We start from the raw sequence: 13,535 nt of genomic DNA on the forward strand, positions 1-13,535 counted from the left end.
AGGGACAGGTGAGGAGGCCAACACCACAAATATAGCATTTTGCTTTGGCCCATAGGAGTTAGGTTTTGTTGTTTAGTCGTTTAGTCGTGTCCGACTCTTCGTGACCCCATGGACCAGAGCATGCCAGGCACTTCTGTCTTCCACTGCCTCCCGCAGTTTGGTCAAACTCATGATGGTAGCTTCGAGAACACTATTCAACCATCTCGTCCTCTGTCGTCCCCTTCTCCTTGTGCCCTCCATCTTTCCCAACATCAGGGTCTTTTCCAGGGAGTCTTCTCTTCTCATGAGGTGGCCAAAGTCTTGGAGCCTCAGCTTCACGATCTGTCCTTCCAGTGAGCACTCAGGGCTGATTTCCTTCAGAATGGAGAGGTTTGATCTTCTTGCAGTCCATGGGACTCTCAAGAGTCTCCTCCAGCACCATAATTCAAAAGCATCAATTCTTCGGCGATCAGCCTTCTTTATGGTCCAGCTCTCACTTCCATACATCACTACTGGGAAAACCATAGCTTTTACTATACGGACCTTTGTTGGCAAGGTGATGTCTCTACTTTTTAGATAGATAGATAGATAGATAGATAGATTCTTTATTGTCATTACACACGTGCAACATTGCACAAGTGCAACGAAATTGGATGCCATCCCTTAAAAACAACAAAAGCAAAACAACAACAACAACCATCAAACCACATTCCAGCCACACCCACACCCATCAATCTCCCAGGTCACACTATCGAGTTACAGCATTCAAAAGGGCCACAGCTCTCGGGTAAAAACTGTTTTTCAGTCTATTTGTCCTTGACTTGATGTTTCTATATCTCCTGCCAGAAGGCAGTAGTGCAAACAGACTGTATCCCGGGTGAGATGAATCCTGCAGGATGTTGTTTGCTTTCCTAAGACAACGGGAACCGTACAATTCTTCCAAAGATGGGAGAGGTTGACCAATAATCCTTTGTGCTGTGGTTATGACCTTCTGGAGCACCTTCCTCTCCCTAGCTGTACAACTGGAGAACCAAGCACAAATACAGTATGTAAGAATGCTCTCTATGGAGCCTCGGTAGAAGGACACCAGCAGTCTCTCACTCAGATTGTTCTTCTTTAAAAGTCTGAGGAAATAAATTCTCTGCTGGGCCTTCTTCACCAGAGCAGTGGTATTTGCGCTCCAAGTCATGCCCTGATCGATAGTTACTCCCAAAAACCTGAATTCCGCCACCCTCTCCACCCGTTCCCCATTGATATGCAAGGGCTGAATGTCCGCCTTTTTTTTCCTGTAATCCACCACTAATTCCTTGGTCTTAGCCGTATTAAGAGCCAGATTGTTCTCTCCACACCAAACACAGAGCCGCTCCACCTCGTCCCGATAGGCGGACTCATCCCCTCCTGAAATGAGCCCTACCACCGTAGTGTCATCAGCAAACTTGATGATTTTGTTGCTGGAATAGGTGGCTGTACAGTCATACGTATAGAGAGCATAGAGCAGGGGACTCAACACACAACCCTGTGGTGAGCCGGTGTTAAGGCTAAGGGCTGTGGACATATGTGACCCTACTCTAACCCTCTGAGAACGTTCTGACAAAAAATCCAAAACCCAGAGACAGGTGGAGTTGGAGAGTCCAATCGCCTCTAGCTTGGACACCAGTCTATGGGGGAGGATAGTGTTAAAAGCTGAGCTAAAGTCCACAAACAGCAGCCTCACATAACTCCCCGGCTGCTCCAGATGGAACAGAGCAGCATGGAGAGTAGTGGTGATAGCGTCCTCTGTGGATCTATTTGCCCTGTATGCAAACTGGTAGTTGTCAAAAGTTGATGGAAGACAGGAAATAATATGACGGCGCATCAGTTTCTCAAAACACTTCATGATGATTGGAGTCAGTGCAACTGGTCTGTAGTCGTTCAAACTACTGATTGTGGATTTTTTAGGCAGAGGGACAATAGTTGACGACTTCAGGCAGGGTGGGACAATAGACTGGTGTAAGGACTTGTTGAAGATCTTAGTAAAGACCCTCGCCAGCTGATCCGCACAGCCCTTCAACACCTTTCCAGTGATGCCATCAGGTCCAGCCGCCTTCCTCGGATTCACCATCCTCAATACCTTTCTCACCTCATGCTCCTCTACCGTGAATGAGGGGCCCCTATGGGCTGGTGGCTGTAATACCGGCGTCTCAGGTGGCTCCTTCTCGAAGCGAGCAAAGAAGAGGTTAAGCTCCTCCGCCAGCAAAGGGTCACCGTCGACAGCACCAAGGTTAGGTTTGTAGTTGGTAATGTGCTGAATCCCCTGCCACATCTGTCTTGTGTTGTTGCTCCTTAAATTGTCCTCAATCCTCAGCCTATAATCCCGTTTTGCCTGTCGAATACCCCTCTTCAAGTTTGCTCTTGCCACACTGTAAAGCTGCACCTCGCCTGACCTGAAAGCCCTGTTCCTTTCCCGCAACAGGCCCTGGACCTCTCTATTCATCCAGGGTTTCTGATTGGGATAAAACCGGATGGATTTGTTTACTGTGACAGTGTCTGTGCAGTGATTGATATAGCACAGAACTGCCGCCGTGTGCTCCTCCAGGTCTGAACGATCGAAAATATCCCAATTAGTTCTCTCAAAACAGTCCTGCAGCTGGTGAATAGCACCTTCAGGCCAGATTTTAACAGATTTTAATATTGTGGGAGCCCGTTTCCTGAGTGGGATATATGCTGGTACCAGGAACAAAGATGCTGTCTAGGTTTGTCATTGCTTTTCTCCCAGGAAGCAGGCATCTTTTAATTTCGTGGCTGCTGTCACCATCTGCAGTGAATCATGGAGCCCAAGAAAGTAAAATCTCTCACTGCCCCCAGGAGTTAGGTTACCTGTTTAATATTTTTATGCCTCTCCCTCTAGCATCAAGACATACTCACAGAAGTCTACAGAAGCCGTGCCAAAGCCCAGCGACAACAGGAGTGTGTCAACAGATAACCAAACACAACAGTATGTTTCCAAACACAATTCAAAGTGTTGGTGCTGACCTTTAAAGCCCTAAACGGCCTCGGTCCTGCGTACCTGAAGGAGCGTCTCCACCCCCATCGTTCAGCCCGGACACTGCAATCCAGCGCTGAGCACCTTCTGGCGGTTCCCTCATTGTGAGAAGTGAGGTTACTGGGAACCAGACAGAGGGCCTTCTCAGTAGTGGCGCCCGCCCTGTGGAACGCCCTCCCAACAGATGTGAAGGAAATAAGCAGCTATCTTATCTTTAAAAGACATCTGAAGGCAGCCCCGTTTAGGGAAGTTTTTAATATTTAACGCTGTATTGTTTTAACAGTCGATTGGAAGCCGCCCAGAGTGGCTGGAGAAACTCAGCCAGATGGGCGGGGTATAAATAATAAATTATTATTATTATTATTTTATTATAACTGTAAAACTGACAACAGGCTACAAGCACCCATTGCAAATTCTACCACAGAGGAGAAACTTAGCATCAAGGGATCATAGAATAATAGAACTGGGTCGCCTAGTCCCATGGTTCCTAACATGGGGCACACACCCTATAGGGGAGCAATCTGATTTTTAAGGGGGGGGCAATTAAAGAATGAGTTATTAACAGTGAATGGCCTTTTAGGCTTCCCTTACGTGAACAGGAGTTCACTTTTTGAATAATCAGAATTATATGTCACGGGGGGGTGGGGGGGTGGCAGCAAGGTTTCAGAGATGCTTAGGTGGGGCATAGCCAAAAAAATGGTTGGGAACCGCTGGCCTAGTGCCATCCTCTGCAATGCAGGAAAATTGTAATGCTGAAACACCTGTAAAATTAAAACATATTCTGCCAGGGGCTGAAAAGATGTCAAGAGGTGATGGCTAGTGACTCCCCCCCCCCCCGAAAAAAAACCTGAGAAATTGCTACCCATCTCGCCTAAAACATAGAAGGATATAATCTTGGGTAGACTTGGGATTCCAGTCTGTCTATCTATCTATCTATCTATCTATCTATCTATCTATCTATCTATGCTTGTTTGTTTGTATGTATGTTTAATGTATATATAATATACATATACATTACAACATAGTAGTGGGGGTGGGTGGGATGGAACAGGATATCATTATGGAAATATAGTGATTTATTTATTTTACTGAACCTGGACGTCATCGATCAGAAGTGGATCCCCAGTTTTGTACCCCAGCTCTACAGGAGTCAGAAGGATCATACCTGCGCAGATGGAAATAAGATTCTGTACCAACCAAGGAGGAGTGGCAGATTAAACTACAGTGGTACCTCGGGTTAAGTACTCAATTCGTTCCAGAGATCCGTTCTTAACCTGAAACTGTTATTAACCTGAAGCACCACTTTAGCTAATGGGGCCTCTCGCTGCTGCCACACAATTTCTGTTCTCATCCTGAAGCAAAGTTCTTAACCCGAGGTACTATTTCTGGGTTAGCGGAGTCTGTAACCTGAAGCGTATGTAACCTGAAGCATCTGTAACCCGAGGTACCACTGTAATGGGAGCAATAAGGAACTAAGAGGAGAGAAACTTTATGAGAGACACGGGAAAATTTGTAGATTATTTGAAATGCCATTGTAGGCACCAAAGTTCATTAGCAGGATTAACCAAACAGTTAAAATGAAACTTAAAAGGAAACCAAGGAGTAGTTAATAATCGGAGTAATGAAGAACCTGCAAAAGGGGAGGGGGAGGGAGTCAAAACATTTTTGTTTATTGTAATATTGGATTTGTATTGTTGTCAAAATGTTTTTTTAAGAAAAACAGAGAAATAAAATAAATATAATTTAAAAAACCACATGCACACACCCATTCCTTAGGAGCAGTCATGTGCAATGCCAGCTGAGTTATTCTGCACACCACTCCTATCTTCTAAACTCTCCGCCCCGGCGAGGCTCGGTCCCAGCCAGACACCCTGTCATTCTCTTGGGCTTTTATAAAGGCTTGTGTTGTTTTCTGATTGTGCTTTTATTTATTATGTTTATCCAAAGGTTTGTAAATCTGCCCTGAAAGATGGTACCTTGGGTTACATACGCTTCAGGTTACAGACTCCGCTAACCCAGAAATAGTACCTCAGGTTAAGAACTTTGCTTCAGGATGAGAACAGAAATTGCGTGGCGGCACAGCAGCAGCAGCAGCCCCCATTAGCTAAAGTGGTGCTTCAGATTAAGAACAGTTTCAGGTCAAGACCGGACCTCTGGAATGAATTAAGTACAGTGGTACCTCGGGTTAAGTACTTAATTCATTCCGGAGGTCCGTTCTTAACCTGAAACTGTTCTTAACCTGAAGCACCACTTTAGCTAATGGGGCCTCTCGCTGCTGCCACACAATTTCTGTTCTCATCCTGAAGCAAAGTTCTTAACCCGAGGTACTATTTCTGGGTTAGCAGAGTCTGTAACCTGAAGCGTATGTAACCTGAAGTGTATGTAACCCGAGGTACCACTGTACTTAACCCGAGGTACCACTGTATAAGAAGCGGTTTTTGTTCTGTTTTTAAAAAGAAAAAATCGAAACGAAGAAGTACCATTGTTACGTTTCATTTCTCCTACTTCAGGCAAGTCACAACGGACTAGATGCGGTCAGAGCCGGGCTTCCTAGTTCAAGAAGGAAAGAGGTATCTATTTGCCCTCCACAAAATTATGGTAAAATAAAAATCTTAAGATCCAAGTGTCACGGTGAAAAGAGAAATTACGCAAAGCCTTGGGTTTCCCTGCTGATCTCATAAACGCTCACTAAAAGGTAGGACTTACAGCCAACAAACTGTTTTCACTGTCCAGGTAAGTAAGGGCCAAGGAGGAAAGTTTGCACTCCTTTTCACGCAAGCAAGGTTCACAAAAGGCTAAGGTGTCCTTAAAGCGGCCTGCAATTTCCTTGGTGAATTTTGGACCTAGAAAGTTACAGGATAACTAAGCAAGAATTGCATGGTACCAAAAGTCATTCAGCATGTAGAGGATGCCATAAAGTCAGGTGGTAAGTGATAAACGGCTGTTGCTTCTTACAAGTAACTGAGTTGAAGCTAAACCCCAGAATGGGATCCAGGCTACCACTTTTAAACTATTCAAAATTCCAGGGGAGAAAGATTAAAATGCTATTTTGGATTGCAAGGAGATGGCTCTTTGCAAAATAACTTGATTATTTAGAAAACCGAAAACAATCACAGAACTGAAGTAGGGAGGGATCCGGAAGAACATCTAGTCCAACCCCTATGGGACCGCCTCTCCTGGTATGCCCCGCGGAGGACCTTGAGATTCACAAATAACAACACTTTGGAAGTCCCAAGCCTCAAAGAGGTTAGATTGGTTTCAACTAGGGCAGGGCCTTTTCAGCACTGGCCCCGACTTGGTGGAACGCTCTGTCACAAGAGACTAGGGCCCTGCGGGACTTGACATCTTTCCGCAGGGCCTGCAAGACGGAGCTGTTCCGCCTGGCCTTTGGTTTGGACTCCGTCTGACCCTTATGTTTCCCTCCCCTTATGGTCTTGATTTATCAGCTACTTTAAAATGAGGCTGCATTTTAAATTGCATTTTAACCTGTATTTTAAATTTCCCCCCCCTCTTTTCCCCCTATTATGTTTTTACTGTGATTTTATTAGTGTTAGCCACCCTGAGCCCGGCTCTGGCCGGGGAGGGTGGGGTATAAATAAATTATTATTATTATTATTAATCCAGGAATATGTAGGGATCGAACCTGCAACCTTGGCATTATCAGCACCACGCTCTAACCAAATGAGCTATCCAGGCTGACGTAGCTGAGTTCACCCAGGCTGAATCACACTGAAGGTGCAACCGTTTTACTGCACACTTTGTCAGGTGCGTGAAAAGTTATCAAATGGATGGGGGGCTGTGTGTCGAGATTCCTGCATTGCGGGCGGGTTGGACTAGATGACCCTCGGGGGGCGAGTCCCTTCCAACCCTACAATTTTGTCCTTCATCAGCAGGTGTCTATACATACATCATGGTAACAAGAAAAAAAGGAACCGGATCTCTGACAAAGCCTGAATGCAATACAGTGGATGCTCGGGTTGCGAATGTTCACAACCCGCAGCGCTGCATCTGTGCACGCGCCGGTTGCGATTCAGCGCTTCTGCGCATGCGGAATGCACGAGTTAGTGCTTCTGTGTATGTGCCGAAACCCGGAAGTAACCTGTTCCGAAACTGGAGGGCACGAAAATCGAACAAGTACATAAATTTAAATATTTAGGAATTTATTTTCAATATAATTTAGGGTGGAAAGCGCACGTTGAATATCTTCAAAACAAGACAAAAGCCCTATCACACTCCCTCCTCCGTTTTTTCTACTCTGAGGGGGCCTTATTCATCCCTGCAGCCTTGAAAGTGTATAGCATCAAAGTGATGGCCACAATGGCCTATGCTGCACCTTTATGGGCTGCCTTTGCAAACCTCTCTCCTTTAGAGTCACTTCAAAGCCAATTCTTACGCCGACTTCTAAAATTACCAACATGCGTAAGTAATGCGGCTATTCGCTTAGAAATGAAGATCCCCTCAGTGGAGCTAGTTATATGGAGGAGAGTTTTGATTTATTGGATATCCCTATGGCCCGAACCACTATCTCATTCAATGCATGTGGCGAGATGACTTCACAAATTTGTGGTCAGGAAAAATCCATGCCAAATTGCTGTCCTATGAGATTTCACCCACTGAATTGCTCAAACTGGATCTAAATGTGGCAAAAAGGTGTATAAATCAAAGGCTGGATGATGTGGAGCTATACCAAAACTTCGTAGCTGGTGGTGGAGCCTGCTCGCCGTTAAATTTCGGCATAACCCCTATCTACCGCGCTCCGTTCTACTTAACTTCGCTTATGGCCGCGTCTCACCAATATGCCTTCATTAGAGCTAGGTTCAATGTCTTTCCAACAAACGTGCTGAGACATAGATTCACTAAGGGCCAAGTCCCTTTTATGTGTGCTTGTGAAATGAAAACATCTGAATCTCTACATCATGTCATGTTTATCTGCCCTTTGTACAGTTCAGCCCGTGCTAGTATATTAAACTCCATAATCCAGCCTATGGCTGACAAACCAGTAGACCTACAGCTTGCCTGGGTTCTTCAAGATGTGGATTCTTATATTACCCTACAGGTTGCTAAATTCCTAACAGCCGTCCTCTCGTACAAGAGACGGAATGGAATGTTAGCTGATTATTGATAGTTATAAGAATTTTCTATAATGACATCAGATATTGATTTTAGTGTAGTGCCTAAAATTTTTAATCTTAATCTTAAACTTTTTTTGAACGGCTAATATCTGTCCTTGTGAGTTGTGAACTGTATTATACTACTTGTGGTTTGTACGAGTCCGCTGTTTTATTTGATTTGTTTTGTTGTGTTTTGTTTCATGATGGGCGTAAAGCCAAATAAACATTTTGATTGATTGATTGAACCTGTTCTGATACTTCCTGGTTCGGTGCGTTGCGCAACTCGAAAACGTGCAACCCGAAGCATCTGTAACCCGAAGTATGACTTTATAAGGACAGAGTGATCCACTCACAGCAGCTGATTATCTGAGAGGAAGATTTGACAAAGTGCCATATGGGTTTTGCTGTCAGGAACTGTGCTCTGAAGCAAGGCACGAGGTTCAAGCGAGCTTGCAAAATACTTTGTGACGGTGGAAGCTGCTGGATACCTTTCATCAAGCTGGGCTTGTCCCAAGACTCGCTTAAAAGTCCTGGGTCCCCAGGTTGTTTTGTGCAACAATAAATACTGCAGGAACAAAGGAAAGGGCAAATTATTGCAAATTATGTCAACAAGCAGAAAAGCCTTTCTGTTTCCAGGCAACCACAAAACCATGCAACAACAAGCATTAGAATTGGGAGACGCCGCCTGCCACCGCTGTCGAAAAGATCCAGAAAGCGGGCACTGGGAAAACGAAAAGCACAGCTTTGATGGTGCTGCCTTGGAGACAGCTTGCAGCCCCAAACAAGTTCAGCGACTTGTTTTGAGCGAGCTGTTTGCGACTGTGTTTAGCTAAATTGTAGAGTGTGAGGAAGACTGTACAGTGCAAGTACGGCCCTCTTGACAGCAGGAACATGGTTAACCTGAGGGAACGTAGCAGGAAAACCAATGAAGTGGAATATTGTGGGGATAAAAGGTAAAGGGACCCCTTACCATTAGGTCCAGTCGTGGCGGACTCTGGGATTGCGGCGTTCATTGGCTGAGGGAGCCGGTGTACAGCTTCCGGGTCTTTTGGCCAGCATGACTAAGCCGCTTCTGGCAAACCAGAGCAGTGCACGGAAACACCGTTTACCTTCCTGCCGGAGAGGTACCTATTTATCTACTTGCACTTGACATGCTTTCGAACTGTTAGGTTGGCAGGAGCAGGGACCGAGCAATGGGAGCTCATCCCATCGAGGGTATTCGAACCGCCGACCTTCTGATCGGCAAGTCCTAGGCTCTGTGGTTTAACCCACAGCGCCACCCGCGTCCTATTGTGGGGGTGGTCCAGTATAAATCCACTTCCTGGTATCTCAGGAGACAATGGAGTATGCGTCTGAGGGTGAAGCCAAACTGCTGCACTAGCAGCACTGAAATGACCTCCCCAGGGCGCTGGTCTGGTCAGTGTGTCTGGAGGTCCTGGACTGCCTTAATGACAAGACCCACCCCCTCTCGTCCTTTCTGATGTGGTTCAAAGGAAAGCAGAGCAAGACATTTGGCACCAGCTTGGCTGCAGGAGTTGCCAAAATTCCTTCTTTTACACATCTGTTAAAGATCCCAGCCGTGCCTCTCTCTGACGCTGTGGCAGTTCTGCCAACCAGCAAGCAAGGCGCCATCCCTCTCCCAAGCTCCCTTCAAGAACAAAATCTTGTACTGAGTTACTCTGTAAAGGTAATTCTCCGAATCGTATGTTGAACATTTTGACCTTCTGCTGTAACACTGGCTGCTTTCAATTATTTACTGGATGTTGTAGGTAGGATAAGACATCTATCCACTGTTTCTTAAGGGGAAAAAACATCTCATGGTTACGTACTTTGCACCTTTGGTGAGCAATGGAATTTTACTATTTTTGGACCCTGAAGGCAAATTGCTTTGGTGACGGCAACTGACCTGATAAACTGCGTGGAACTTCCAATACAAAGTGAACCATTCTTTTAGTACTGCTTGGGAGAAACTCCGTTTCTGGGGCTGGCTGGCCTGAACCATTCCAATACAGTGGCACCTTGGTTGTCGAACGGCTTGGCTCCTGAACAAATCGGATCCCAAACGCTGCAAACCCGGAAGTGAGTGTTCCAGTTTGCAAACGTCTTTCGGAAGCCAACATCCAACTGAGTGCAGGAAGCTTCTGCAGCCAATCAGAAGTCACACCTTGGTTTTCGAATGGTTCCGGGAGTCGAACGGACTCCTGGAATGCATTAGGTTTGATAAGCAAGGTACCATTGTACTTCAGACCAAATAAATTTTGCTCCCTCTTGAGTTTTCCTGTGACTTGAAGAACCCAGCCTGTGGCAGCCAGCCTGCTTCCCTCTAAAGTTGCATGCTTCAAAGAAGCACATAAAAGCCCAATAATATGGTACTGAGAGCTTGAAGTCAGCTTTGTTGACTCAAAAGCTAGTTCCACTGAATTCAGTGTAATGTATCCTCAGGTAAGTGTGTATAGGGCTGCAGTCTTCACCCCACCTTTTAAAGCAAATCTCTAACCCTTATGGAGCAGTGTGCTTGAAAGTATGCAGGCAACACCTATTAAAATCTCAGAAGTCCAAGGAGTTGCTGGAAAGGTTTTCCTGGTATCTGGGGGAGGCACTCCAGTGTTCGGGGGTTTAGTTTTCCATCCTTCATCAAGGTTTGCATGAGGCAAAAAAATTATGAAAAAGAAGAAGAAATGGTGCGGGAAAGCAGGAACAGATTTAGGCACATTTATCCAATAGGCATAATCTATAGGTTATGGGATGCAGGTGGCAGTAGGATGTGGGTGGTACTGTGGTCTAAACCACTGAGCCTAGGGCTTGCCAATTGGAAGGTTGGCGGTTCGAATCACCGCGACGGGGTGAGCTCCCGGTGCTCAGTCCCAGCTCCTGCCCACCTAGCAGTTCGAAAGCACGTCAGAGTGCAAGTAGATAAATAGGTAAGGTATAGGCGGGAAGGTAAACGGCGTTTCTGTGCGCTGTTCTGGTTTCGCCAGAAGTGGCTTAGACATGCTGGGCGCATGACCCAGAAAAACTGTCTGAGGACAACCGCCGGCTCCCTCGGCCTGTAAAGCGAGATGAGTGCTGCAACCCCAGAGTCATCCGCGACCGGACTTAACTGTCAGGGGTCCTTTACCTTTACCTATAGGTTACAATTCAGCTTTCCCAGCATGGAATCTCTACGAAACAAAAAAAGTGGTGGCGGAGACAGGATGCCAAAGGGAATGGTGAGCCCATGTGTACAAAAAAGGATTACCAAAGAAACTTGAAGAGAAATGGGACAACATGGGTACAAACTTATTTTCTTAGCTCATGGAATACAGTCTTCACAGCTCTGTTTGTGCTGCTGTACTATGCCTGCCCTACGTGATGAAGAGCTGAATGTTGTTTGCCTACTATTTCTGGGTGATGTTGTGACTACTACTGTTAACCAATTACGGAAATCATGCAGTGCAATGCTAATATTTTATGTTAGGATTTACTCATGTTTTCTCAGAAGTACACTAAATAGGGAGCTACAGATTCATAGAATGGTAGTCGTCTAGTCCAACCGTCTGCAATGATCTCCAAACTCTAAAATATCATGATTCCAAAAGGGATTTATTTACAGTTATATGGTTTGCATAGGTATCTGGTATGTTGCTATGTTTAAGTATAGCATTTAAAATAGCCTAATGAATATTTTGAAAACTGATCTGGGTTTAAGAAGGATAGGATATTTGTAGCAACACAAGGAAAGAAGCTAACTGTGGCACTGATCCATGTATAAATGGAATAAACAGCGGCTAAGTGAGAGTTTGCCACCCAATTAATACTTGACGTGCAGCCAATCCTGGCTTTTCAACTAACACGCCAAAACAATAGGTGCATTTGCAAATATATGTTGGACGCAGTCACTTTAGATGTAGGCTTTTACAAAAGTTATGAAATAGCCCTCTGCTATTAACGACTGCGCCCCCCAGCTCAACTTTTCACAGGTATACAACTCTTGACACTTCATAGAAGGGAAAATTAGGGACTTTTTTTTAACCCTTTGCTTCTTAGTTGCTATCCCATGACAAGGAGGCAGCCAACTTAGCCATACCTACCTAACAGAGACGAAATAAACCCCAGTGTCCATTGCAATTTGCTGAGTACTCTGGGCACGGTACAGTACCCTTTGCTTCATATTCCTGCTCTCACCAGCAAGAGAGCCACCTTTGCAACGCTTAAGTTTCGATTTTCCACACCACCTCTCCTCTTTCTCCGCCAAATATTTGACGATAAGTGCCCCACCCCCGTCCACGAGGACACGCGCGCACCCTCCTTCGAGGAACCCGGAGAGATGATGGGCCTGGCCACATTCACTCCAAACCATCCCTTCAAATGCAAACCATCGGCTTCTAAATATTGCTCTGTTCACTGGCACCCCCTGGCCCTCCTTACTCGCAAGTAAGCGCCCCTGGTTTCAGCGTCCCATACTTTCAAGCGCAAGTGCTTAGGGACTGCAGCCCGATCGAGCCCAAAACGTTGCGCTTGGAAATCTGGTCCTCGCGCTCTTTGGGGGAAGGAAAGGCGCGCGTAAAGAAATCTACATTTCCCCCAGGGACCTCCAGACGCCTCCTTCCACCCAGTTTATTTCTGGTCTCTGCCGCCCACCTCGTGCGCTTCCAAGCGCACCAACGCCTCCAAAGAGCGCAGCGCTCCCCCTGACTACCCAAGAAAGCAAGTCGCGTCGCCTTCTGCGCGCCTCTCTCCCTCCTAAGGAAAAGCGGGGTTAAGGACGGCAAGCCTGGTTTTTTGAAAAAGAGAGGGAAGGCTCGGAGCGCGCTGCTGACTTTCCAGCCCCCGCCGCGCTTACCTGCCGCCGTGACAGCGAGGAGGAAGGCGGCGAGCGCCCAGCCACCCCGGTGCGCCATGACGCGCGCCCTGTTGCGCACGGGGGGACCGCGGCGCCGGGAGGGTGGGGAGCTTTGGCGCCCCGCTTGGAGACGGCCTTGGCGGGCAGAGGAGCTGCTGCGATCCGGAGCCGGCGGCACTTCCTCCGGCTGCTCCGAGGAGCGCGCGTCTTTCTCTCTCCTTTCCTTCCTCTCTGGTCCGGAGCTGCTGGTGCTGCAGTGCAACGCCTCCTTCTCCTCCTGCTCCTCCTCCCTTCACCGGGACTCGCCCGCTGACTTCTCGCCTCCCCTTTCGCCGCCGCTGCTGCAGCCGGCCCTCGCTCGGCCTCAGGGCGGCCCCTGCTGGGCGCGCAGGCTTAAGCCCCCTGGGAACCTGGAGAGGGGAAAGGAGACGGCGGGCCGAGAGGATCGGAAGAACCATCTTCCCAAGGGCAAGCGGGCTTCTCTTTGCCCCCCACTGCCCCGGGACCTGACCACTGGATTGATTGATTGATTGATTGATTGATTGAGTTTCTGTGCCGCTTTTCATTCAAATAAATGCCAAAGCGGCTTACAAACAATAGA

General features: G+C 46.9%; 1 protein-coding gene across 1 annotated transcript in view; it reads right to left on the reverse strand.

Moving 5' to 3' along the window:
- PARM1 (prostate androgen-regulated mucin-like protein 1) overlaps positions 1-13,275 on the reverse strand; it is a 38,569-nt gene extending 25,294 nt beyond the window's left edge. Inside the window, exon 1 of the mRNA XM_053363075.1 lies at positions 12,935-13,275. Within this exon, the coding sequence (XP_053219050.1) occupies positions 12,935-12,992 (58 nt within the window). The 5' untranslated portion in view covers positions 12,993-13,275. The remainder of the gene's footprint in view (positions 1-12,934) is intronic.
- Positions 13,276-13,535: the final 260 nt, after the last annotated feature.

This window comes from Podarcis raffonei, chromosome 13 (assembly GCF_027172205.1).
Source record: "Podarcis raffonei isolate rPodRaf1 chromosome 13, rPodRaf1.pri, whole genome shotgun sequence".
Classification (NCBI taxonomy): Eukaryota; Metazoa; Chordata; class Lepidosauria; order Squamata; family Lacertidae; genus Podarcis; species Podarcis raffonei.